The sequence below is a fragment of the Pongo pygmaeus genome, chromosome 10 (genome assembly GCF_028885625.2).
Source record: "Pongo pygmaeus isolate AG05252 chromosome 10, NHGRI_mPonPyg2-v2.0_pri, whole genome shotgun sequence".
NCBI lineage: Eukaryota > Metazoa > Chordata > Mammalia > Primates > Hominidae > Pongo > Pongo pygmaeus.
The window spans coordinates 106,226,608-106,254,416 of NC_072383.2; the positions used below are offsets into that span (position 1 = coordinate 106,226,608).

Consider the following 27,809-nt stretch of genomic DNA (forward strand, 5'->3'; position numbering starts at 1 on the left):
TGTCTCCCAAACTGTCCTGCACAAGGATGGCAAAGAAAACAATTGTTGCATGTCATGGGTGACAGTTCTTCTTGCCTCCTCACAGCAGCACCCCAAGTTTCCTCCAGAGAATTCTTGCTGCCAACTCTGTGTTCCCTGTACAGCTAATTCTCTCTCTGGCTCCAGGGCTGGGCACAAGGCTCAGGCTTTGCTGAGCAGAACATCACCTTCTCCTGACCACAGTGACTGGTGATCATTCCAGAACCGAAGAGGCAAATGAGAGGGAAGTAGAGAGAAACGCAAGTGCTTTTTCTGCCGAGGTTGCAAGTAGTAAAGATGCAGCAAGCCTGAAGCTCCTGATGGCTTAAGGTTAAGTGAACAGATTGTAAGACAGAGACTAAATGTAAGAGAGAGGTCCAATCCTGATGACAGTGCCTTCAGCCCCTAGATCCAGCTATGTCTGAAGCTATTTATGTCAGTAGGTTCTTGAGCTACTAAGCATATAAATTCTCTTTCTTGCCCAAGGCAATTGGAGTCGGTTAGCTGTCAATTGCATTCAATAGAGTCCTGACAGACCAAGGAATGAATGAATGAATGAATTGATGAGCAACTCTACCAGAAAACTTGTGTCACATGACAGAGAGGATCCTATCTCAGGAGTTGGGGTAGTATATTGCCATTACTAACTCTATGACACTGGGCAAGTTTCCTGATTTTTTTTTTTTTTGAGACAGAGTCTTGCTCTGTCACCTAGGCTGGAGTGCAGTGGCACAATCTATCTCTGCTCACTGCAACCTCCGCCTTCCAGGTTCAAGCGATTCTCCCGCCTCAGCTTCCTGAGTAGCTGGGACTACAAGTGCGCACCACCATGCCCAGCTAATTTTTGTATTTTTAGTAGAGACAGGGTTTCACTAGCCAGGCTGGTCTTGAACTCCTGACCTCAAGTGATCTACCCACCTCGGCCTCCCAAAGTGCCAGGATTACAGGCTCGAGCCACCATGCCTAGCCTTCCTAATGTATTTGAACTTCAATTTAGAACTCTAATATTATTCATTTATTCAACGAATATTTACTGACATTTCCTGTGCCAGGCACTCTGCCAGGTGTTGGCAATACCATGGTAATAAGACCCTCATGGCTCTCATCCTTGTGAAAATGCCAATTCGGTTCTAGAAAAATCAAGTTTCATTTCTGTACACCTGATTTTGTCACTGTCAAATCTATTCATGGTATAAGTCTCTAGCACTTGGTAACTGGTAGCTATGATTCCTTCCACTCATTATCAGCTAATATTGTAGGGTCAGCTAGAGGAGGAGCAAGAAACAGAGCCTCGTGCAATGGGGGAGGAGGGTACCATAGGCTTCATTTCCTTCCCAGCACTCAAGGCCATTTAGAAAAAAATGTTTATGAGCCTAAGTACAGACGACACTGAGCTAGAGGGTGTAACAACAGCCTGGCATGGCCCAGGGTTCGATCCTCTGGGACCCTTAACTAAGAATAGCCAACGTGCCACCAACGACATTTATTCTGGCCTCTGGCAAAGAGACTTTTCTGACTTAAATATGTTCATCAGTTCCCAAGAATCAGGCTTAGAAACAGAGCTACTTAAGCTCAATCTCTTTCAATTCTCATTATAAGGAACTAATCATACCTGCTGCCATAGGATTTTCATTTTTAAAGAGAATTCACAGCTTGGGCTGAAGTGGCAGAATGTCAGAAATAAGTCCTGTAAAAGAGGCTGAGTTTAGCAGGCCCAAAATAACTGGAGTCCTAGCTTACCTTCTGTTATTTAACTTAGTCACTCATTTAACAACTATTATTTATCAAGAGCCCACCCTGCACCAGGCACCGTGCTGGGTGTGACAGCAAACCTGACAGGGACTGGGCCATCATGTAGCAGAAGCTGGCTCATGGGAGGGCAACCCACGGGGGCAAAAGACCTAGAGTCAAATACTCAAACCTAAGCCCATTCCCGTATACCAGGTGAGCCCACGTGAGCCTAGCCAGGGGTTAATACATCAGCCTCTGCTAAGAAATCAGTTCATGCACTCTATTCTAAATACAGCACAGTTCTCACCTGCTTTATTATTGCTGCATTAAAAGATGACCTCAAAACTCAGCGATTTAGTACTTACTACCACTAAACTATACTCTTAAAAATGGTTAAGTTCAAGGCTGCAATGAGTTATGATCATGCCACTGCACTCCAGCTTGGATGACAGAATTGTAACCAGGCACCCCCATTTTTTTAAGAGAATGAGTTATTTTTTAAATTTCATTATTCTTTTCTCTTTTCTCCTTTTCCCCTGTTCCCCACTTCCTACTTAGCTCTTTAGAAATGTGATTATAACCTTTTACCTTCCCTTCACCAGACACTTTCTACAAGGCAAGCTTATCTAACTATGTGCTTAAAAGCTCCAGAGTGGAAATTTCTCCCACCAGGAGACTGCCTCGAGAGACAACAGTAAATTTACAACCATGGGGTGTCTCCTACAAAACACTCTCTCACCTGGAGAGTATCTGGAGACAAGCGCCATTTTTACAACTTAATTCTGCCCATGAAGCACCAGCTCAACCATCTGGTAGATAAGGCACTGAAGCAAGTCACATAGGCCCCTACTTGCCTGGCCCCTACTTGCCTGCCCCCTACTTGCCTGCCCCGTCCCATGCATGCCATTCATGCCACATCCCCCTTTAAAAGCCCCAGCTTTCTGCCCCAGAAGTGAAGTGGTACCCTTAAGGCAGGAAGCCTATACTTCTTCCCTTAAGCTAGCTTTGTAATAAAAAGTCACCTTTTTTTTTTTTTTTTTTTTTTTTTGAGACAGCATCTTGCTTCTTCACCCAGTGCAGTTGAGTGCAATGGTACGATCTTGGCTCACTGCAACCTCCACCTCCCAGGTTCAAGCAATTCTCCTGCCTCAGCCTCCCAAGTAGGTGGGATTACAGGCATGTGCCAGCACGCCTGGCTAATTTTTGTGTATTTAGTAGAGACAGGGTTTCACCATGTTGACTATGCTGCTCTCAAACTCCTGACTTCAGGTGATCCACCGGCCTTGGCCTCCCAAAGTGCTGGGATTACAGGTGTGAGCCACTGCACCCAGCCAAAGTTTACTTTTTTTTATACCAGACCTCATTCTTGTTATTGGACTCTGCAAGAAGGGAGCACCAAACCTGCAACTCAGGGTTGTTTTTTTTTACTTTTTATTTTTTATTTTTTGAGACAGGATCTCACTCTGTCACCCAGGCTGGAGTGCAGTGATGCAATCATGGCTTACTGCAACCTCAACCTCCTGGTCTCAAGCAATCTTCCCACCTTAGCCTCCCGAGTAGCTGGTGTTATGGGATCTTTGAGGTGTCAATTTTCTGGCCAGAAACCTCTGTGGCAGGTGGCACCTTTGCCCGAGTTCTTGTCCTGAGTCCAGGACGAATGGGGAACACAGACAAGTGAAGGGTGAACAAGCTGAAGATGAACTTTATTAAGTGTTAGAACAGCTCAGAGAAGACCCACAGTGGGTAGCTCCTCTCTGTAGGCAGGTCGGCCAATCGAGTGTTCAGCTGTCAGCAGAGAGGAGGCCCTAGAGAGGGTGGCTCCTCTTTGCCGGCAAGTCATAGTATCATCTCCAGCTATCAGCAGAGAGGAGAGCTGCTCTCTGCAGCTGGTCCTCCCATAGTCTCAACGTCCTCTGAGTCTTCTACCCTGCTCTGGCCATCCTCTCTTGTGCTCTGGCTGAGACCGAGCTTTTATGGACCTCAGAGGGGAGGAAGTACATGCCGATTGGTCCACGGGTGGCCATGGGTGGCCATTGGTGGCCCAGAAGAGGTACCATGAGTCCCCACTCCTGGCCTCGGAACTGGGAGCTGGCCCCCAGCTTTCAGACCCTCCCTGGCCTGAAGGTCAGGCCTTACTGGGGAACCACAGCCCAGGAATCTGTCTCCTGATGCCATTCATGGCCCTGGGGCTCATCCCCAAGCCCACTCCAAGATCTGAGCAGGTTCCAAGAAAGGAGAGAAGTCAGGCAGCAGAAGCAGACAGCCCTGAGTGATGGAGTTGGGGGGGGGGGGGGCTTCCCGGGCCCCTGAGGGCACAGGCTATATAGATGGCCCGGTCCTGCACCTGGGAGGGCAGCCACAGCTGCACCCTGGGAGTTCCTAGCCCGCCAACTCGGGAGGGGCAGGGATCCCGCTTGTCCCCAGCTCCTGCCTGCTCTGTGGAGCAGGAGGCCCAGGTCTGCAGCCACTGGTCAGGCGGCTGCAGCTGCACCTGGGAGGGCAGATCCTGCCTGCTCCCGCCACCCCCACCAAGAGCACAGGGAGCCCCAGATCCACAGCTGCAGTTTGGGTGGCTGCTGCCTGCTCTGTAAAGCAGGAGGCCTGGGTCTGCAGCTGCAGTCTGGGTGACTGCAGCAGTACCCGGGGAGCTCCTGCCCCAATTCAGAAGGGGCAGGGCTCCCACCAGCTCCATGGAGCATGCAGCCCCAGCTGTGCCTCCTTGCTGTAGCTGGCATGATGGCAGCAGCTGCTGCCATCACTGGGACCACAGGTGCATACCACCATGCCCAGCTAATTTATTTGTAGAGACAAGATTTTGCTATGTTTCCCAGGCTGGTCTCAAACTCCTGGGCTCAAGTGATCCTCCTGCCTTGGCCTCCCAAAGTGCTGGCCTCTCAAAGGAGGGCCAAGTGGATTTAGGCCAAGCCACTGAGCCCACCCTAAATCTGTCTCTTTTTAAAAATGGCAAATTTTGTGTTATGTATATTTTACTATAATAAAAATTATGGAAGGATTTTTTTTTAAGTTAGTGGTTAGAAACAATCTTTTACTAAGCTCACAAATTCTGGGGGTCAGAACTTTGGGCAGGGCAGAGTGGGGATGTCTTGTCTCTGTTCCATGATGGCTGGGTCTTAGCTGAGCAAGCTCAAAGGCTGGGAGTGAATCAATGTCTGGGAGCTAGATTCACCTAAAGGCACTTTCATTTACAGGTCTGGGTTAACTCAAAAACTAGAACTGTCTACTGGAGTACCACATGTGGTCTCTCCATGTGGTTTGGTTTCCTCACAGCATAGTGGGCTCAGGGTAGCTGATATGGTTTGGGATCTGTGTCCTTACCCTTGAATTGTAATATTCCCCACGTGTTGTAGGAGGGACCCAGTGGGAGGTAATTGAATCATGGGGGTGGTGTTTTCCTGTGCTTTTCTCATGATAATAAGTCTCATGAGATCTGATGGTTTTATTAATTAATTAATTTTTATTTATTTATTTTTTGAGACAGTCTTGCTCTGTTGCCCAGGCTGGAGTGCAGCAGTGCGATTTTGGCTCACCACAACCTCCGCCTCCTGGGTTCAAGCGATTCTCCTGCCTCAGCCTCCCAAGTAGCTGGGACTACAGGTGTGTACCACCATGCCTGGCTAATTTTTGTATTTTTAGTAGAGACAGGGTTTCACTATGTTGGCCAGGCTCGTCTCGAACTCCTGACCTTGTGATTCACCCGCCTTGGCCTCCCAAAGTGCTGGGATTACAGGTGTGAGCCACTGCACCCAGCTGAGATCTGATAGCTTTATAAAAGGGAGTTCCCCTGCACGTGCTCTCTTCTTGCCTGCTGCCATGTAAGACATGCCTTTCTTCTCTTTTGCCTTCCGCAATGATTGTGAAGCTTCCCCAGCCAACTGAAACTGTGAGTCCATTAAACCTCTTTTTCTTTATAGATTACCATGTCTTGGGTATGTCTTTATTAGCAGTGTGAGAACAGACTAATACAGTAGCCAAACTTTATATGGTGGCTCAGGGCTCCAAACATTAGTGTTCTACTTGTGGGCAGTGGTGGGGGAGGGCGGGGGTGTAGAGGCGGAGAAGTGGGTGTGGAGGTGGGGAAGCAAAACCTGCATCCCCTTTATGACTTAACCTTGGAAGTGTCATTTCTGTCATCCTTTATTGGCCAAAGCAGACCTACAACTACCCAGATTCAAGTTGGTGGGGGCGGGGGGGGGGTGCTTTGATGCAGGAATATCAAGATCACGTTGCAGACAAACATGTGTGAAGGACTATATTGTTGCAGCCATCCTTGAAAAATATTATCTGCCATACGGTCTTTCTAAAATGGGTTACAAGCAAAGAAACCACAGAAGAATCATCTTACAGAAACAGAGCAGTGGGAGAAGCCTTAATCAACAAATAATCTGCCTACACAAAGAATGAGCAATTTACTCCTGGGAGGATCTCTCCTCAGCCTGGGAGATTGCCAAGGGCATTAGGCTGAGTAGAGTTGGTGACAGAACTCATAGTTGTATCAGCTCCTCTGTGTGTGATCTGAGTAGGAAAGTATTTGACTACTGGGGACTCTAACTTCATCTTTAAAACAAAGTGTTGTGAGAACCAAGTAAAATATTGTATAGAAAGATAAATGTGTTGCAAAAAGGTTCCCCAATAGAGCCCACAGGTGGACAACCCCCGTTTGACAATGCGACTGGGGAAGACCATGTGTACTGCCAGTTTATCCTTGCCACCGTTTCCCCATAGCAGCCACCTTCTTGTTTCTTTTGCTTGCCTCTCTCGGAGGTAGATGCATTGAGGGTAAATGACCAGGACAGGGCCACATAGCCAAGAAAGAGATCAAAACCCAGATTTTTCTGGGATGCTAGTTTGAGATTTTCCATTCTACAGACGTCCAGCCACTCACAAGTTCTAAGAGATGACTGATCTTAGCTGAGAAGCATGACATAGATACAAGGGAGTCACACTGTCTGGGTTCATATCCCAGCTGCACCACTTACTAGCAGTGTGACCTTGGGAAGGATCGTTGTTTTTCCAGGTGTAAAACGGAAATAAGACCTCCCACAAAGGGGTAAGTAATTACGTGATACGGCACTCAAAACAGCGCCTTCAACATTAGTAAGCCCTTTGTGTTTGCCAATACTAAATCACTACCGCATACTTAGTATATAATTGGTGCTAAATGATTTTTTTCTCTCACTTCTTTTTTTTTTTGGTGCTAAATGTTTTAAGGTGAGAAAGTAACATTTAGGGATGTAATGAAATGTAATGGTGGGATCTCCGTGAAACGACAAATTCATTTTGGAGAAAGCTTTATAAAAACGCAAACCACAAACCTCTGCCATTTGTCAGCTTGAAGTCTACGGAACTGCAAGAAAAATAAAGATTGGTGGAACTTTGCTTCTGACTGACCCCTACAGTCCCAAATATTTTCTTGGCCTTTACAAAGCCCGCAGGCATCGTCACCTGCAGTCCTGAAAAGCCTTTTCTCTATACTCCATACAGCCCAGACCAGCCCACGTGGATTCCTCGCTTGGCTGCTTCCGCTTCCATTCTGTCCCCTCTCCCATTTCCCATTCGGCGCCTCACAATGACGTCTGAAACGAGCGCCGACGCTGCCCAAGCAGGAGCCCGCGCATGCGCTCTGCCCTGGCAGCGGCCGAGTGCGGAGCCCGGTGTGTGTGGCCGCAGTGCGGCCGTGGTCCGTCCCGCTGCGGCCGGGTTTCTAGCGTGACACGCCCTTGACTTGAGGACCATGAACCGCAGCCGCCAGGTGACGTGCGTGGCCTGGGTCCGCTGCGGCGTGGCCAAAGAGACACCAGACAAGGTGAGGCCTGGTCGCTGGGAGACAAGGGGAGCAGCGTCTTTACGGCACGGCGGGTCCGCCCAGCTGGGGGAACGTGGACCCGGAACTCGGGGCGTTGGCTGGTGTAAGGGCGGCTTTCCCTGGATTGTCACGACTAGAGCTGCGGTTCAGAAGGTCTGGTTCGCCTGAGCCTGGAGAGTCAAGGGCCGCGCCTCCTCGCTGTTCCCACCCTCCAGCCCAGCCCCACTCCCAAATTCGCACGCACATGGATTTAGCGAGCCGGAAAGGGGTGGGCTGCTGCTTTTGGTGGGTAATACCCCAAAAGGCTTTTTGACAACACCACAGCTTCACTAGCACCCAAGTGCATTTTCAAGCATAACTGGGAAGAGAGCATGAAAACTGCACTTTCCACTCTTGTGCTTCGTGTCTGAAGGAGTGAGGATGAATGTGGTGTAGAAAAACTGGTGTGGAGGCTAAGATGTCGTGAGGCTGGGAGATGAATAGCGAATTTCTTGCAGTAATCCAAGTGAGATGTTGATGATAGCAGTAAGGATGAGAGGTAAATGTCTAACACATGAAAAACCTACAGGAGTTGGAGACTAAGACTGTAGCAGAGGTGACGATTACTTAAGTAATTTCCTCATTGGATACTAAGTGCTTTCTGTAGGCCAGGCATTGTTCAGAATTCTGGGATAGGCGTGAACAAAATAGAAAAAGTCCCGCCGGGCACGGTGGCTCACGCCTGTAATCCCAGCACTTTGGGAGGCCAAGGCGGGCGGATCACGAGGTCAGGAGATCGAGACCATCCTGGCTAACACGGTGAAACCCCGTCTCTACTAAAAATACAAAAAATTAGCCGGGTGTGGTGGACGCCTGTAGTCCCAGCTACTCGGGAGGCTGAGGCAGGAGAATGGCATGAACCCGGGAGGCGGAGCTTGCAGTGAGCCGAGATCGCGCCACTGCACTCTAGCCTGGGCAACAGAGTGACTCCGTCTCAAAAAAAAAAAAAATAGAAAAAGTCCCTGCCTTTATGGAGTCGACATGTGCACATACAGTATGTCAGTAGGAGTTAAGTTCTACCAAACAGTAAAAGGGTTGATTTGAATGTAATTGACCAAGATAATGATGATGGTGAAAGGAATGTGATTGGCTTGGACGTGGAGTTAACAGGAATGACGGATTGGAGTAGTCCCAGTAGTTGTAAATTCCACCTGGGCACAGACTGTTTTATTTACTGTTTCTCCAGGGTTTGGTTGATGGTAGGCACTCGGTGTTATATTTATAGAATAGGGACAGAAAATTATTTCATATAAAAATTGTTGGAGGAAACAGTTATTAAAAAGAGACATATAGCCTTTCAAATACTTGAAGACAGTGATTTCCAAATGAATCTACACATTGAAAATCTCACACTTGGGGAGGTTCAAAAAATACTGTTTATGTGCCACTCCCAAGTATTGTGTTGTAATTAGCCTGGAGGGTAGCCTAAATTATTTAAGATTCCCTAGGTGATTCCAATGTACAGACAAGTCTGGGAACCACTATTTGAAGAGTTTATAGGAAAAAGAGATTGAATTTATTTTATGAAATCCCAGAAAGGAAAACTTGGACCAAATAAGAGAAATTGGACAAGCCAGTTGCTGTGGCTCGTGCATGTAATCCCAGTCATTCAGGAAGCTGAGGTGGGAGGATCGCATGAGCCCAGGAGTTCACAGCTGCAGGGAGCTGTGACCATGCCACATCTCTTAAAAATTAAAATTAAGGCCGGGCACGGTGGCTCATGCCTGTAATCCCAGCACTTTGGGAGGCCGAGGCAGGTGGATCATTTGAGGTCAGGAGTTCCAGACCAGCCTGGCCAACATGGTGAAACCCAGTCTGTACCAAAATACAAAAATTAGCTGGGCGTGGTGGCGCGTGCCTGTAATCCCAGCTGCTCAGGAGGCTAAGGCAGGAGAATCACTTGAACCCGGGAGGCGGAGGTTGCAGTGAGCCCAGATGGCGCCATTGCACTCCAGCCTGGGCAACAGAGCGAGACTCCATCTCAAAAAAAAAAAACAAAACAAAAACAAAGAACAGAGGACTCATGTAAGGGTGATTTGTTAAGGAATGCCCACAGGGAAGAGAGGGAGAGGTGCCCTAGACAGAGTCAGAGATAGTTGGAAGAAAACCAGACGAGTACCACAGAGCCACTTTACCAAAACCAGTCTTTGGGGTTTTAAGACTGAGAAGTAGAGTAGAATGAGCATGATTTTTGAAGTTTCAGGTGGTGAGGGATCTTAATTGTAAGAATCTATAAAATCTATATTTTTTAATATAGAGTCTGGATTGATGTTTGATTCTTATCTTGATGACATTGCTTGGCGTTACATTTTACATTTGTTTGCAAACTACTTTTTAATTCAAATAATTTGATGATTTCCTTACACATACTGTAATGAAATCTCTGCTCTCTTACAGGTAGAGCTGAGTAAAGAAGAAGTAAAACGCCTCATTGCTGAGGCAAAGGAGAAATTGCAGTAAGTTTAGGACCAGATGAAATCTATATCTTAAATGATGATGACCACGTGGTCTTGTTATTAGAAGGTGCCATTTGGGTGATTCTCTTTTTCTTTCTGTGCTCATAGAGAAGAAGGTGGTGGCAGTGATGAAGAGGAGACAGGCAGTCCTTCAGAAGATGGCATGCAGAGTGCACGCACCCAGGCACGCCCAAGAGAGCCCCTGGAGGATGGTGACCCAGAGGATGACAGGACGATTGATGATGATGAGCTGGCTGAGTACGACTTAGATAAATATGATGAGGAAGGTGACCCAGGTTAGTTTATCCACTTCTGATGGTTTGTAATTATAAGCTCAATATGTTGGATCATGTTTGTGGTGTTCCAAAATTTTATTCTTAGATTTTATTGTTCTTGACATCAGTAAAATAATCTGGTCGAAGACTTGGGCAGACAGCATGATTCCTAAACTAGTTTAGAAGATAAACTCTAACCCACTAATCTAAGATACAAATCTAGGATCTAAAAAAAAAAAGTACTGTGTATTTTATTGCATATATCAGTTTTAATAATCTGTAACCCACTTGTGAGTTTTTGTATGCAGTTATAATGCTATGGTGTACTTGAACTTATATCCATATACCTTTTCCTCAACTGCAGTCAGTCTTCTCAGAATACAGTAGTCCCCCCTTATCCAAAGGCTTGCTTTCTTCGGTTTCAGTTAGCCACTGTCAACTGCAGTATGAAAATAGGTGAGTAAAGTACAGTATTTTGGGAGAGATGACTTTCACATAACTTTTATTACAGTATATTATTATAATTATTTGATTCCTAGGTACGTATAGGAAAAACAGAATATATATAAGGTTTGGTACTATCTGCGGTTTTAGACCACCACTGAGGGTCTTGGAATGTATCCCTCGTGGATAAGGGGGGACTACTGCATGCATTTGGAGATGCTGTCGTTGGAGATATTAGAAAAAGTGGCCAGGTGCGGTGACTCACGCCTGTAATCCCAGCACTTTGGGAGGCTGAGGTGGGTGGATCACTTGAGGTCAGGAGTTCGAGACCAGCCTGGCCAACATGGCAAAACCCCGTCTCTACTAAAAATACAAAAATTAGCCAGGCATGGTGGTGCACATCTGTAATCTCAGCTACTCAGGAGGCTGAGGCAGGAGAATCACTTGAACCTGGGAGGTGGAGGTTGCAGTGAGCCAAGATCGTGCCACTGCACTCAGCCTGGGTGACACAGTGGGACTCCATCGCAAAAAGAAAAAATCATGGGTGGGAAGAGAAAAAAGAAATAGAGCAGAAGACAGATTAGAAATAGAAGTTTGTATAGAAAGCCTTGTGGGGAATAAAGTGAGCTGAGATGACAACTACCTATATTGCTCTTCTGGGGAAAGTAGGTATAAAGATAAGCGGAAAAGGAGCTGACAAAAGCTGACAAAGCTCGCTTTGTTTCTTTTGGAATGTGCTACCCTAGGTGGCACTAACCCCTAATCTTGGGGTTTGAGAAATAGGCATTTGGCACACTGAGCAGGTTAAGTAAGTTATTTATTTAACTTGTAAATCCCAGTTAGTCTGCATATTTGGGAGCTGAAGGGACTCCATACAGCTAGAATCAGCTACTCCCAAGTTATAAAATCAAAATGTAGATGATCGGAAACAAAAATTAACTCTTAATACAAATGTTATCTGCGACAAAGTAAAATCACAACTACCTGTTAAATTAATGGTTAAAATATTACATAAGGAAGTCATAGCAGAGCTGAGCATGGTGGCTCATGTCTATAATCCCAGCTACTTGGGAGGCTGAGGCAGCAGGATCACTTGAGCCCAGGAGTTGAAGGCTGCAGTGAACTATGATCACACTGCATTCCATCCTGGATGACAGCGAGACACCATGTCTAAATAATAAAAAAAGTTTAAAAAAGTTGTAGTCAGGCACTTAAAAATATCGGTATCTGTTAGAATATCATTGAAATGCTGAGTAAAACCATATACTTTTTTTTTTTTTTTTTTGTGAGACGGAGTCTTGCTTTGTTGCCCAGGCTAGAGTGCTGTGGCGCGATCTCGGCTCACTGCAGCCTCCGACTCCCTAATTCAAGCAATTCTCCTGCCTCAGCCTCCCGAGTGCTAGAATTACAGGCACACGCCACCACGCCCAGCTAATTTTCGTGTTTTTAGTAGAGACAGGGTTTCACCATGTTGGCCAGGATGGTCTCGATCTGCTAACCTCATGATCCGCCCGCCTCGGCCTGAAAAACTCCAGCAATGGGGAGAGGGAGAGTCGAAAATGACATTGAGGAAATAGTGTTAACTGTTAAAACAAGGTAATTCAAGGTTCGTGGTGCCCTCTCTACTTGTGTTCATTTTTCAAAATTTCTATAATACAACATTTAAAAAAAATCAGACACGTACGGGTTGATGGTGAGCACTGTGGGGTATCTGGAAGAGCAGTGTAGTTGGAATGTGTAAAGAATAGGACATGAGACATGGTCTGTGTTAGGCACAGGAAGATCAGTAAACAACAGACAGGCAATAAGAAATGAGTAAGTAGGTTCTGGGTGGAGATGGGATTGAGCAAAGTCAGTTAGCTGTCTTGTCCTGGATGCCTCAGGCGGGGCATGTATGAGCACTGTAGATAACCTTGTGGAGGCAGCACTGAGCCAAGGAGGAGGAAGATTCACTGGAATGTGACAAACTATAGGAAGCCTTTAGTGCCAGAGCAATATTGAGCTTGACCTGATGTACGTGATGATACAGCCTGGAAAAAGACCCAAAGGAGGGGAAATGCTCGGCAAGTTGATCTGCATGAGTGAAACACAGAGAACGTGGATGGGGAGTTGCTGGGAAGTCTGGAAGAAAGACTTATTGGGTCCCAGTAAACTTAGAATACCAGGCTTAGCAATCTGTGTGTTCTCTGTGCGAGAGGAAATCATTAAAGGTTTTTGAGCATGGAACACATGATAATTGAACATGCACTTTAGGAAGTTAACTCTGGCAGCAGTGGAGAACAGGTTGGCAGATTGGGTGAATCTCTTAGAGGAGCAGAAACTTAAATTAGGCCAGAAGCAATGAGGGCCTGGCTTGGGGCACTAGGAATGAGGAGAAGGACATGGAAGAAAGGGATTGCAGAGGTAGCTGGGAGTTTAGCATCATCCTGGTGGATGAACTTTCTTCCAGAATTGGTACCTCTGGTTTCCATCTTATTATCGCTGGTGTACCTCTTTTCTTTCAGACAAGAAGTAACTCTGATTTCCTCACTCCATCTGAATTGAACTTTATTGTCATTTATCTATTTTTCCATCTAGATGTCCATTCCTCCTTTTTCCTCATTCCCTTGGCCATCTGTCCTATGGATTACTATTAACTTCATTTTTCATTATCCGCAGTACTTAGAAAGGAATCATTACCTCCATTTACCAGCGGCACACAGCTGGTGAAAGACGGTGCTGAGTTTTGAACCCTTTCTGGGTCTAAAGTCTTCATTCTTTTCACTGCATCTTTTCTATAGATACAGTCCAGCAGAGGATAGTTTTTTCTATTGGACTCTGGCTTATGGGCTCCAACCTTGTTAGGGACAGAGTGCCGTAGAAATACAGAGAAACAAATAACCCCCTGGAGAGATGGCATTCAGAATCAGCTCTTTCTTGTGTAGCAGAAATTGCTTTCTCTGTTGCATATCAGATGTTTAAGACCTATCAGTCCTGCCTCCTTAAAGTGGCTTCCTCTAACAATTCAGTGTATCTTCCTTTTCCTGAGTTATCCTTTGTTACCATTGTAGATGTGCCATAAAAGAATAATTTAAGTTTAGTGAAAAAAGCATACTGCATTTCTTTTTTCATATGCTAATAAGGCATATTAGCATATCAGAGCACATGCAGTAGAGCAACCTGGTTAATTTTTTGATACCTGTCATTTCTCAATTTTATTTGACCAGGCAACCCTTATTTATTGTGTTGATTTCAGTGTTTCAGGGTCATTTTATTTCCAGGTCCTCAAGGCTGCCTCTCCGTTGCACCTTCAATCATGAATGCAGGGAGCTAGCTAGAGAATCTCAAGAGAGTTCTCATATTTTCTAAAAGGGTCTAATTCCCTGATACAATTCTTTAATTGGAAGATTGTGAATTCCAAGACTGTCTGAAATCCATTCCAAAGGTCAAATACAAAAATGGCTTTTAAATTCTTGCTGCTGCTTACGTAGTTTCCTTTCCCAACTCTGGATGATCCAGAGTTAGTTATAAAATAGATGGTTGCATCTAAGTCCAAGAATGGATGTCATAGAAAATATGTTTTTGTCAAAATGACTATTTTATTATTGTAGTTTGTCAATTTTTCTTACAGATGCTGAGACTCTTGGTGAATCTCTCTTGGGTCTTACGGTCTACGGGAGTAATGATCAGGATCCTTACGTTACTCTGAAAGATACAGTAAGTATTTACATCGTTTTTCTAATTATGCTTTTATTAGAGCATAATTAATATGCTCTAATATTAATTGTTCAAAAAACCTTACTGGCTCTCTGCTTCTAGTCAATGACGTTTTTTTCCTCTCACTTAGGAACAATATGAACGTGAAGATTTCTTGATTAAGCCCAGTGATAATCTCATAGTTTGTGGCCGAGCTGAACAGGATCAGTGCAATTTAGAGGTGCATGGTAAGTGATAAATCCCTTACTAAAAGATTTCCTAAGTGATGGCAAAATAATAAGCGAAATAGTTACTATTGCATTTTTAGGTGCCAGATCCTATTGTATCTCATTTAAGTTGGTTACATAGTGAACTTTTACACAGGTGGCCAATTTCTTGGTTATTGTTCTGGGGATGTGTAGTCCAGTACATCACTTTGGTATCTGAATTTTCTATGGAAATAAGTCCCCTGGAAATTTTTCATAGGGGTGTTTTTTTTTGTTTTTATATATAAACAGGTTCTCACTGTGTTGCCCAGGCTGTCTCGAACTTCTGGACTGAAGCAATCCTGTTTTGGCCTCCCAAAGTGCTGGGTGCTGGATTACAGGTGTGAGCCACCACATCTGGCCTCATAGAGGTTTTTAATCTTTTATTTAAATGTGATTGCCTGTTTTTCACTCCTCTCCTACTCCCACTATAAAAAACCTGGAAGTAAAACTATATATAAAAATACAAGGCTGGGTGTGGTATCTCACACCTGTAATCCGAGCACTTTGGGAGGCTGAGGTGGGAGGATTGCTTGAGCCCATGAGTTCTAGGCACAGTGAGCTGTGATTCTATGTTTGCTCCACTGTACTCCAACCTGGGTGACAAAGACCCCATCTCTTGGGGAAAAAAAAATGTATAATCCCATTTCCCTGAGTTAATAACTTGCCACCTTGGTTTTTTACTCCTAATTTTTTTTTTCTGGCTACTTTTTCTTTATGTGGATTATACTGGATAGACAGGTTTTTCTCATGTTTTTTAAATAGAGTTATTTCAGATAGTTCCCCTTTGCAAAACATTGTATTTTCTTCATAATAATTCAACACAAAGGGCCACCTTTCTTTTTTGGAACCAAAACATCTTGATCACCTTTCCCACTTAAGGAATATTTGTATCAAAGCCAGAAGCGAATGCTTTGCAGTAATCAGAAGTAGACACGAAAATAGGAATTTTTAAATCATATTTTTAAATGTTGTTTTTGATTTAATATTAATTGAATGGCTTGCCTCACTTTGGTATTTTTAATGTAAAATCTGTTTTTTATATGCTGGAGCACTCTGCCTACAGATTCTCCCTTTTGTTTTTCTTGTCCCTTCTACTGTGCTCATATCCTCAGACAAGTCCATCCTTGCCCGATACTCTCCTCCCCAAGCAGTCTTCAGATCGTCTTGAAACTTTGAAGATTCAAAGAGATTATTAGGCTGATAAGTCCTTTTGTTATAGGAAACACAGTTGCACAGCTTGAAAAAATAAAACCCTTAGGCTTAATGTTTATTTGCATCTTCTAGGTTGCTTCATCATGGCTTCCATTGATTAGCTCGAATTTCTGTAACTCTTCCGAATCTTTAAGGCTGTCCATGGGAAGCCTATAGATTAGGCCCATTTTATCCCATGGCTCATTGTGATCTGTTTATGCATAGCAGGCACTTTAATGTGAAATTATTCTTTCTAACTCTTGATATCTTTGAACTTTTACATATTTCAAATGAAAACCATTCGTTTACTTTGCTTTTAAAACCAATTCTAATTTCAAAAAATTGAGACCCTATTACAGTTTTTTTTGTCATCATCGATTTTTTTTATGCATTCTTACCTGAGAACTTACAGTCATTCCTTTGAACTCAGGATCAAAGAGGAGCTGAGAAAGAAGTTAAAGCTGTTGTATTTCCATTTCCTTCTCAGTTAGGTTATTACAGATATACTTTATTATTTAGGTTTGGAAGGAATCTCCAAATTGCCCAGTACGTCTGTGCAAGAATAACTTCAAATTTATATTCTAAAACTGATCCGAATATTGATCTCACATGGTTAAGAGTATATTTTAAAGTATTATTACCAATTGCCGGGCGCAGTGGCTCACGCCTGTAATCCCAGCACTTTGGGAGGCCAAGGCGGGCGGATCACGAGGTCAGGAGATGGAGACCACCCTGGCTAACATGGTAAAACCCCATCTCTACTAAAAATACAAAAAAAAAAAAAAACAGCCAGGCGTGGTGGCGGGCCCCTGTAGTCCCAGCTACTCGGGAGGCTGAGGCAGGAGAATGGCGTGAACCTGGGAGGCGGAGCTTGCAGTGAGCTGAGATCGTGCCACTGCACTCCAGCCTGGGCAACAGAGCGAGACTGCATCCAAAAAAAAAAAAAAAACACATTATTACCAATTGTATGTAAAATGTAAGCTGAGTATATCGAACATGGTTGAGGTTTTTGTAGGACCACAGTCTAATGATTTTGAACATCAATTCTCATCATAGGGATGTGATAGAGCATTACACAAATCTGCTAATCCTAGGATCCAGTCCAGAAGCAGCAATCTGAGGAATTAAAAATAAAATCCTTAACTTATTATATATTTACCTCTTTCTTAATACAAAGCATATGGGGAGGGGTTCTGATTAGTGGATTCTGTTTTATCAGTGTTTCACTGTGTAATTTTTAAGACTTCTTACTCATTGATTTTACAGTGTTTTTGCTGCTTAACATTACAGCTGTGAATGTTAAAGAGCTGTTAGTTGCCGTATTCCAAAAGGATGTCTTCGGGAGCTTTGTTTACATTGTTCATCTTCATAAACCTGTTTTAAAAATATTAAGAGTAATTTTTGATAAGCATTTAGATTTCCAAATATGAATTCTCTCCCGTGCTATTTTTGGTTTGTTCTTTTTGACTTATAATCAGCTAGACCATTAAAAGATAACATAATAACTACTTCTTGTGGAGACCTTATGAACATTTGTTTTCTATGAATGACCTAGAAGACAGGACCATTTATCTGACAAGGATGCAGGTGGAGTATCAGATGTCAGTGTTCATTTTCTCCTGTGGGGTATGCCACAAGATGGGACTATATTAGACATGCAGAATTTTTGCCTAGTCATGATATTGGAATCTTTTTTTTTTTTTTTTTTCTTTTTGAGATAGAGTCTCGCTATGTCACCCAGGCTGGAGTGCAGTGGTGCGATCTCAGCTCACTGCAACCTCCACCTCCCAGGTTCAAGCTATTCTCCTGCCTCAGCCTCCCTGGTAGCTGGGACTACAGGCACGTACCACCACACCCAGCTAATTTTTGTATTTTGAGTAGAGATGGGGTTTCATCGTGTTGGCCAGGCTGGTCTCGAACTCCTGACCTTAAGTGATCCGCCCACCTTGGCCTCCCAAAGTATTGGGATTACAGGCATAAGCCACCGCGCCCAGCCTGGAATCTCTTTATAATATCAGATGTCTCACTTTTAAAGCACATGGCTCACGTACATTTAATAGAATTTGTTTTTTTGAGTGGGATGTGATTTTTGATGACTTATTCTGATGCATTAAAGTCTCTTTTCCCAATCTTTTCAGTTTATAATCAAGAAGAAGACTCTTTTTATGTACACCATGATATACTCTTGTCTGCATATCCTCTGAGTGTGGAATGGCTGAATTTTGATCCTAGCCCAGATGATTCTACTGGTAATTAGAAAACTTAAGGTTGTTCAATGATTTCCAGTCTTATGTATTTTCTCCTAGCTCCATAAATTATGTATTCTCTTGAATGTTTTCAGAATTGTTGCTGATATTTTCTGAAGTTACTGTTATTTTATGAAGTTAGAGTTCTTAACACACCATCGCTTTATTGTTTGGAGTCCATAAATCCCCAGACTTTAAATAGGCTAAGGAGGTAGCTGCTCTACCACAGGATGAAGGACAGGGCCTGAAGCCTTTTGAACTGTAGAACTGTAAGGTCCCATAAAGACTCAGTATAAATGGCCTGATGTGTGAGATGTTACCAGCTAGAGTTCAGTGGCATAACCTGTTTTAGAAAACATAAGGTAAAACCGAAATGAAGAGGCTTGTCACAAGTAATTAGGTTCTCATGTTAGTCTTTGTAACCACATCTGCACACATTAGTTGCCTCTGTCCTTACTTTTTAATAAAGGTAAACACTGATGATACTGTCTCGCATCTTGTTTGCACACCTTGTTCACATTCATGATCTGATCTGATCTTCATCCCCACAGCACCCCATGAAGGAGGAAGGGAGGAGGGTTATTCTCATTATATAAATGAAAACACTGGGGCCAAGAGATTGAGCCTTTCTTACTCAAATTGTGGCCCAAAGACCAGCAGCAGCACAGCATGGTTATCACCTGTGACCTGGTTAGAAATGCCCACCCAGAACCACCTGAAATACAATCTGCATTTGTAACATTCAGATGCCGCATATGCATATAAGTTTGAGAAGCACTGCTCTAAAGCATTTTTCAGTTAATCTACAGTGTAATGTATTTGATTAGAAGTTCTGTATGTCTTTTTTTGTGTAATCATACATGCATTGTTTCCTCCCATAGGAAATTACATTGCTGTAGGAAACATGACCCCTGTTATTGAAATGTGGGACCTTGATATAGTGGACTCTTTAGAGCCAGTCTTCACACTCGGAAGTAAACTTTCAAAAAAGAGGAAAAAGAAAGGAAAGAAGGTAAAGAAGTTAATAAATATTTAAACTCTAATGACAAGTAAGTTTACTCGGGAGTAGGGGTGAAGGATAAGAACGTACACTTTTTCAATCAGGTATTCTTGGTGAGATGGGATAGGTAGTTATGAAATTATTGTAATTTTTAGTTTTGAAAAGCCCATCCAAAGAAAACTTATTTCTGATTGCATAAAACCTCCATTATCGTGTTGTTCTTTCTTACACAAAACTAGTTCAAAGCTAGTATATTAGTATAAATAGCTACCATAGATGAAGGACTTTCGGATTATGAGCCTCCTCCAAATACAGTAGCTATTTATACAGATAAACCAACCTTGAACTTTAAAAAAATTTCTGTTATCGTGTTGAATTTTAATTATCCATGCACTAACTCCTGCAGCTTTTAAAATTGTTAGGTTTTATGAGGGTTGGGAGCTATATTGATACTTGTATAATTACAGTACCTAGATTAAGAACTGCTAGGCCAGGCCACGCACGTGTCTCACGCCTGTAATCCCAGCACTTTAGGAGGCTGAGGCGGGTGGATCACCTGAGGTCAGGAGTTCGAGACCAGCCTGGCCAACATGGTGAAACCCTGTCTCTACTAAAAATACAAAAATTAGCCAGGCATGGTGTTGTGTGCCTGTAATCCCAGCTACTTGGGAGGCTGAGGCAGGAGAATCACTTGAACCTGGGAGGCAGAGCTTGCAGTGAGCTGAGATCGCACCACTGCACTCCAGCCTGTGTGACAGCGCGAGACTCTGTCTCAAGGCAAAAAAAGAACTGCTAGGCCAGTCACAGTAGCTCACGCCTATAGTCCTAGCACTTTGGGAGGCCAAGGTGGGAGAAGTGCTTGACCCCAGGAGGTTGAGGCTGCAGTGAGCCATGATTGTGTGCCACTGCACTCCAACCTGGGTGACAGAGCGAGATTTTGTCTCTAAAACAATAAACTACTATAGTTTCTTCCCTGTTCCCTGTAATGAAATTTTTTTCTTTCTTTTTTTTGTTTAAAGAGGTAAGGTCTTGCTCTGTCTCCCAAGACTGGAGTGCAGTGGCACGATTATAGTTCACTGCAGCCTGAAACGCCTACTAGGCTCAAGAGATCCTGGGATTCTCCTGCCTCAGCTTCCTGAGTAGCTGGGACTATAGGCTTATGCCACCATGCCTGGCTAAGTTTTGACTTTTTTGTAAAGACAGAGTTTTGCTATGTTGCCTGGGCTGGTCTCGAACTCCCGGCCTCAAGCAATGTTCCCACGTTAGTTTCCCAAGGTCCTGGGATTACAGTGTGGGCCACTGCGTGCAGCCCCTGTAATGAAATTTATCATGAGTCTCTAACAGGGAGACAAGGTTTTATTTATTTTATTCTTCAAAAGTTTATATAATATCAAAACAATAGGTCGGGTGCAGTAGCTCACACCTGTAATCCCAACACTTTGGGAGGCCGAGAGTGGATCATGAGGTCAGGAGTTCCAGACCACCCTGGCCAACGTGGCAAAACCCCATCTCCACAAAAAATATAAGAATTAGCTGGGCATGGTGGCGTGCGCCTGTAATCCCAGCTACTTGAGAGGCTGAGGCAGGAGAATCGCTTGAACCCAGGAGGTGGAGGTTGCAATGAGCTGAGATCGTGCCACTGTACTCTAGCCAGGGCAACAGACCAAAACTCCGTCTCAAAACAAAATAATCTTAAGGTTTAAAGAATCTTGCAGATTAATATATTCAGTTTTATTGTGGGGGGACTTTAATACAAAAAATAATTAAAACAATTATTACAGAGTTCCTCAGCAGAAGGGCATACCGATGCTGTCCTTGACCTTTCATGGAATAAGCTAATCAGGTAAAAAGAAATAACATTTGAATGATTGTAAAAGACTGTAGCCATTGTGATCTTACCTCATGCCTACACTCATCTCTTTATTTGTGCCGTGGACCTTTGTGTCTATCTATCTTCCTTTCTTGTAGGATGCCCTGCTTGCAGGCAGGAGCTCTGCCATCTGTTTCTTTGCATCCTCCAGGTCACCTGCCAGCTCATCACTGTGGGTGTTCATTACATGTTTGGTGACCAAGTGCCCTCTCTCCACCACCACTGGAAAAAAACAGGGTGTTTGGCAGTGCCCATGGTGCAATAGGATTGTGTTTCTTCCCAGGAGACATTTTTCTCTGTTTAGTTTTCACATCTCACCACATACTCTTTTATTCTTTTTTCTTTAAATTATGGCAAAATACATATAACAAAAGTTAACACTTGTATTAGTTTGTTTTCATGCTGCTAATATAGACATACTCGAGGCTGGGTAATTTGTAAAGGAAAGAGGTTTAATTGATTCACAGTTCCATATGGCTGGGGAGGCCTCACAGTCATGGCGGAAAGCAAATGAGGAGCAAAGTCATGTCTTACGTAGTGGCAGGCAGGAGAAAGGGCATGTGCAGAGGAACTCTCCTTTATAAAACCGTCAGATCTCGTGAGACCCATTCACTAGCACGAGAACAGCACAAGAAAGACCTGTCCCCATGATTCAATTACCTTCCACCTGGTCCCTCCCCCAACACATGGGAATTATGGGAGCTACAATTCAAGATGAGATTTGGGTGGGGACATAGCCAAATCCTATCACCACTTTTACCATTTTTAAGTGTGCAGTTCAGTGGCTTTCAGTACATTCACAGAGTTGTGCAACCATCACCACAATGCATCTCCAGAACATTTTCATCTTTCCACACTGCAGCTCTGCCCTTTAAACACTGACTTCCCATTTCCCCCACCCCCAGCCCTGGCAACCACCACTCCACTTTCTGTCTCCGTGAATTTGACTAAGCATCTCATATGAATGGAATCATACAGACTTACTTCTTTGCGACTGGCTTATTTGACTTAATATCTTCAGGTTCAGTCATGTTCTAATAAGTGTCAGAGTTTCCTTCCTTTTTAAGGCTAAATAACATTCCATTCTATGTAATGTATGTTATCCATTCATTTACGTGTGGTCACCTGGATTGCTTCTGCCTTTTGGATACTGTGAATAATGCTGCTATGAATGTGGGTGTACAAATATTCAAGTCCCTGCTTTCAATTGTTTTGGGTATGTACCCAGAAGTGTTATTACTGGATCTTATGGTAATTCTATTTTTAATTTTTTGAGGAGCCACCATACTATTTTCCATAATGGCTGCACCATTTTACATTTTCACCAACAATGCACACAAGGGCTCTAGTGTCTCCAACATTTGTTATTTTCCATTAGGATATTAATAGCCATCCTAATGGGTATGAAGTGGTATCTCATTGCAGTTTTAATCTGCATTCCCCCCCTTTTTTTTAAGTAAGATGGGGGTCTAACTATGTTGCTAAGGCTAGTCTCAAACTCTTGGGCTCAAGCAATCCCCCCGCCTCAGCTTCCCAAGTCACTTGGAGTACAGGGGCTTGCCACCACCCCTGGCTTAATCTGCATTTCTTAACAATTAGTGATGTTGAGCATCTTTTTTTGTGCTTATTGGCCATTTGTGTATCTTCTTTGGGAGAAATGTTTTTCAAGTCCTTTGCTTACTTTTTTTTGAGACAGGGTCTCACTCTGTCACCCAGGCTGGAGTGCAGTGGCACAGTCACTGCTCACTGTAGTCTTGACCTCCTGGGGCTCAGGTGATCCCCCCACCTCAGCCTCCCAAAGTGCTGGGATAACAGGCATGAGCCACCAAGCCTGGCTTCCCTTTGCCTGTTTTTTGTGTTTGATGTTGAATTTTTGGAGTTCTCATATAGTCTGAATACTAACTCCTACCAAATACATGATTTGCAAATATTTTCTTCTATTCTGTGGGTTGTTTTTTCACTTTCTTGGTGCTACCATTTGCAGCACGGGTTTTTCATGTGATGGTGTCTACTTTATTTCTTTTGTTGTTCATGCTTTTGATGTTGTATCTAAGAAACCATCGCTTAAGTCAGGGTCATGAAGGTTTACATGTATGTTTTCTTCTGAGAGTTTTATAGTATTAGCTCTTACACTGAAGTCCATGATCCATTTTGAGGTTTTTTTGTGTGTATGGTGTGAGGTAGGGGTCCAACTTCATTCTTTTTCATGAGGATGATTCATTTGTCCCTGAACCATTTGTTTTTGTTTTGTTTTGTTTTGTTTTGTTTGAGACAGGGTCTTACTCTGTCACCCAGGCTGGAGTGAGTGGTGTGATCTCAGCTCACTGCACCCCCCACCTCTGGGGTTCAAGTGATTCTCCTGCCTCAGCCTCCTGAGTAGCTGGGATTACTGGTGCATGCCACCATGCCTGGCTAATTTTTGTATTTTTAAGAGAGACAGGGTTTCACCATGTAGGCCAGGCTTGTCTCAAACTCTGGACCTCAAGTGATCTGCCTGCCTCTGCCTTGCAAAGTGCTGGGATTATAGGCATGAGCCACCGCGTCCAGCCCCATTTGTTAAGACTTTGTTCCCCATTGAACATTTAATTACCTTAGTACCCTTGTCAAAAGCCAGTGACTATAAATGTTTATTTCTGGACTGTTAGTTTTAGTCCATTAATCTGTATGTCCTTATGCCAGTAGCACATTGTTGTGATTGCTGTAGATTTTCAGTAAGTTTTGATGCCAGGAAGTATGAGCTTGCCAACTTTGTTCTTTTTTTCAGTAGTATTTTGGCTATTCTAGATTCCTTGCATTTTTAGAATCAGCTTGTCACTTTTTTTTTTTTTTAAGTCTAATACTAATAATAGTAGTACATCCTGTTTTGTTTTGTTTTGTTTTGAGACGGAGTCTCACTCTGTTGCTCAGGCTGGAGTCCAGTGACGTGATCTCGGTTCACTGCAACCTCTGCTTTTTGGGTTCAAGCTTTTCTCCTGCCTCAGCCTCCTGAGAACTGGGATTACAGGTGTGCGCTACCATGCCCAGCTAATTTTTTGTATTTATAGAGAGGGGATTTCACCATGTTGGCCAGGCTGGTCTTGAACTCCTGACCTCAAGTGATCCACATGCCTCAGCCTCCCAAAGTGCTAGGATTACAGGTGTGAGCCACTGTACCTGGCTGTGAATCAGCTTGTCACTTTCTGCAAAAAGAAAGAAAAAAGTCATCAGGGATTTTGAAAGAGATTGGTTGAATCTGTAGATCAGTTTATAGCTCCATCTGTAGATGTAATATTTCCATATTAACACTATTAAGTCTTCTAATACATGAACATGGGGTGTCTTTCCACTTATTTAGATACTCTTGTTTCCCTTCATAATCTTCGGTAGTTTTCATTATGTAAGTCTTACATTTCTTTTGTTAAATTTATTCCTAAGTATTTTATTCTTTCTGATGCTATTGTAAATGCAATCGTTTTCTCATATTTAATGCTCTTGACTTTTAAAAGATTACGTGATTGGATTCTTCCCTTTCTCAGAAATGTTTTAGCAAGTGCATCAGCTGACAACACTGTAATTCTGTGGGATATGTCCTTGGGGAAACCAGCAGCTAGCCTCGCTGTACACACAGACAAGGTATGGTGATTTAGTTGATCACAGCAGTTCTTAAAAATCGGACACAAATATTGGCTAAAAATAATCCCAAACGTTTATATATGGCTTTGAAAATAATTTTATCTGACTTGCAGCATGCTTTGCCTTAGGATGTTATCCCTTAGGATTTTCACAAAGCCCTGTGTGGTAGGTACAATGCCCATCTTAGAGATGAAAAAATGGGTACAGAAAGGTACGGTTACTAGGAACATTAGTGCCCTGTAACATATTTATAGAGGCTCCTAAAAAAGGATGAGGTCTGTCAGTCACAATGATAACACCCATTAATTACTGCATTATTCCCCAGGGATCTAATGCAGATTATTTTGGGACTTCTGGAGCATGGGGGAATTCACCAGATGTGTTTGACTACTTCCCTTTTTCTTCTGAGTATCTTCTAACACTTGAGGGACTAAGTATTCTGCCAAACAGTTTGGGGAAACTACATTTTCTTTAAGTGCCAGCCTTTATTTGGGAGCATGGTTTGCCCTTTGATTATGCAGTACATTTATGTTTCTTTTGTTTACTGTATTTCAGAGGGAAGTATTTATAGATATACTGTCAAATAGATTCTTATCACATGTTAGGTAATTTTACAAAAAGCAAACAAACAGAGATCTCTGCATTTATGTTTTCTCCCTTTAGGTCCAAACGCTGCAGTTTCATCCATTTGAAGCACAGACTCTGATTTCTGGCTCGTATGATAAGTAAGAAAGCACAGCAAGAATGATTGCTGCTCTGTTTTTATCCTCTAGAAGTCATTTTAAAAGTATCACTTGATACCCAGGCAGAATGTATCCTTGAGGCCACCTTTATGTTTAAATTATTTGCACTACTTACTTTTCCTTTTAACTCTGGTCCTTTCAGTCTACAAGGAAACATGGTTCTGTCATAATAATATAACTGTAGGAACTAGCAACTTCTTTGGCTTTTAGAGGCTATACTTTGCCTTTATGGGAAGAATTTCCATGTCACATGACAGAGGGCATGGATATAGGGAGATGTGAAGAATTGGGGCCACTGTGGTCAACCATGGGGTTTCTACTTCATATCAGTGCTCCTTTTTACAGATTGGGTCTACAGGTGGGAGAAACAGATAGTAGAAGCCAAAACCAACTTTGCAGTCTTTATTTTCATTTCTTATGCTCTTGAAGCGTGGTATGTTTACATTTCTTGTGATTCATGCAGAATTACAAAAGTGCATCCCTTGCTTCCCCCAACACAATAACCTGCTTATGGAGGGTAAGTGTGCCTAAGACATGAGTAACCTGGCTCTGAGCTCGACCAGAGAGGGGGAAATTAGAAATCGTCCTGGGCTTTTGGACATAGAGGATTCTTCTTGCGAGTGGAAGATTTGACCTGGAGAAGGTCAAAACCACTGTAACGTTAGAGGCACCAGTGCCTTCAAGTGTTAAGATCAGAATCCACTAATTACTGAAACTCAGCTCATTTTTTTTCTACTTTATTTAGAACCTTAAAACAGGCTTTAAATGAATCTTGATTTCACAGTGCTATTTTATTACTATTTCATTATAAATAAAACATATAGGAGAATTGAACTCTTAAAACCCTAACTTTGCCTGAATGTGTCTAGGTCAGTGGCTTTGTATGACTGCCGAAGTCCAGATGAAAGCCATCGAATGTGGCGATTCAGTGGGCAGATAGAGAGAGTGACTTGGAATCACTTTTCACCTTGTCATTTTTTGGTAAGAGTACGCATGTTATTGTTTTGCTTTTCTAGGTTACTAATGACTTTTTAAATTCCATAGTAGAGAGAATTATCTGAAAAGCTTTTTCTGTTTTAACACTATGAAGTATTTGGGTTTAGGGTTGAAAGCATAAGGTTTTTGTTTTGTTTTTTTAATAAGAGAATGGCTTTTATTTAAAAAGCAGTGAACGTGTAAATGATTTTGCTGGTTGCTGGCCATTCCAAAGTGTGCCACGTTTTATTTAATGATTTTCATCATTTTATTGTAGTGTTGTTTGAAATACTAAGCGTAGTTAGTATTTTTTGTTTTTTTAATGGTTAAATCAGTCCAAGAAGATATTCTTTTATTTAAATCCTCATGCTTAAATGGATCTCTAGTGATGAGAATGCTAACCTGTTTAATTTATAGCACTATCTCCCAAATAGGAAAAAAAGCATAAGACCTCTCTCTACATACCCTTATTATCTAAGGAGGACAATGATTTTCCACATAGCATCCAAAGATTCCACTGACATTTCAGTACATGTAAAAAGAAGAGCCCAGCTTTCATCCAGAGGGAAGATTAGTTAAATCTGTTGCCCAGTTTTCCTGAAGTAAATATGTAGTGCTTTGCAAAGGTGGGAAAGAGGTTTTTTTTGTTTGTTTGTTTGTTTTAATTTAAGTTGTAGGGTACGTGTGCACAAAATGCAGGTAGGTTTGTTACATATGTATACATGTGCCATGTTGGTATGCTGCACCCATTAACTTGTCATTTACATTAGGTATAGCTCCTAATGCTATCCCTCCCCACTCCCCCCACCCCACAACAGGCCCCAGTGTGTGATGTTCCCCTTCCTGTGTCCAAGTGTTCTCATTGTTCAATTCCCACCTATGAGTGACAACATGCAATGTTTCGTTTTCTGTCCTTGTGATAGTTTGCTGAGAATGATGGTTTACAGCTTCATCCATGTCCCTCCAAAGGACATGAACTCATCCTTATTATGGCTGCATAGTATTCCATGGTGTATATGTGCCACATTTTCTTAATCCAGTCAATCATTGATGGACATTTGGGTTGGTTCCAAGTCTTTGCTATTGTGAATAGTGTCGCAATAAACATACGTGTGCATATGTCTTTATAGCAGCATGATTTATAATCCTTTGGGTATATAACCAGTAATGGGATGGCTGGGTCAAATGGTATTTCTAGTTCTAGATCCTTGAGGAATTGCCACACTGTCTTCCACAATGGTTGAACTAGTTTACAGTCCCACCAACTGTGTAAAAGTGTTCCTGTTTCTCCACATCTCTCCAGCACCTGTTGTTTCCTGACATTTTAATGATCGCCATTCTCACTGGTGTGAGATGGTATCTTATTGTGGTTTTGATTTGCATTTCTCTGATGGCCAGTGATGGTGAGCATTTTTTCATGTGTCTGTTGCTGCATAAATGT

At 42.9% G+C, this 27,809-nt stretch overlaps 2 protein-coding genes across 5 annotated transcripts in view; one reads left to right on the top strand and one right to left on the bottom strand.

Annotated features, from left to right (window-relative positions):
• Positions 1–5,930: 5,930 nt before the first annotated feature.
• PWP1 (PWP1 homolog, endonuclein) overlaps positions 5,931–27,809 on the top strand; it is a 28,220-nt gene continuing 6,341 nt past the window's right edge. Inside the window, exons 1-12 of one of the 2 annotated variants that reach the window (XM_054442686.2) lie at positions 5,931–6,817; positions 6,979–7,573; positions 10,010–10,068; positions 10,177–10,364; positions 14,398–14,483; positions 14,614–14,710; positions 18,061–18,171; positions 19,050–19,180; positions 20,950–21,011; positions 24,554–24,650; positions 25,314–25,375; positions 26,263–26,374. In XM_054442686.2, coding sequence (XP_054298661.1) covers positions 7,502–7,573; positions 10,010–10,068; positions 10,177–10,364; positions 14,398–14,483; positions 14,614–14,710; positions 18,061–18,171; positions 19,050–19,180; positions 20,950–21,011; positions 24,554–24,650; positions 25,314–25,375; positions 26,263–26,374 — 1,077 coding nt within the window. In that variant the 5' untranslated portion in view covers positions 5,931–6,817; positions 6,979–7,501. The remainder of the gene's footprint in view (positions 6,818–6,978; positions 7,574–10,009; positions 10,069–10,176; positions 10,365–14,397; positions 14,484–14,613; positions 14,711–18,060; positions 18,172–19,049; positions 19,181–20,949; positions 21,012–24,553; positions 24,651–25,313; positions 25,376–26,262; positions 26,375–27,809) is intronic. The other variant, XM_054442685.2, reaches the window with a different exon arrangement.
• The window catches only part of PRDM4 (PR/SET domain 4), a 61,461-nt gene continuing 55,121 nt past the window's right edge, over positions 21,470–27,809 (bottom strand). For 2 of the 3 annotated variants that reach the window (XM_054442684.2, XM_063646680.1), the window contains exon 13: positions 21,470–24,217. In XM_054442684.2, coding sequence (XP_054298659.1) covers positions 24,093–24,217 — 125 coding nt within the window. In that variant the 3' untranslated portion in view covers positions 21,470–24,092. The remainder of the gene's footprint in view (positions 24,218–27,809) is intronic. The other variant, XR_010122696.1, reaches the window with a different exon arrangement.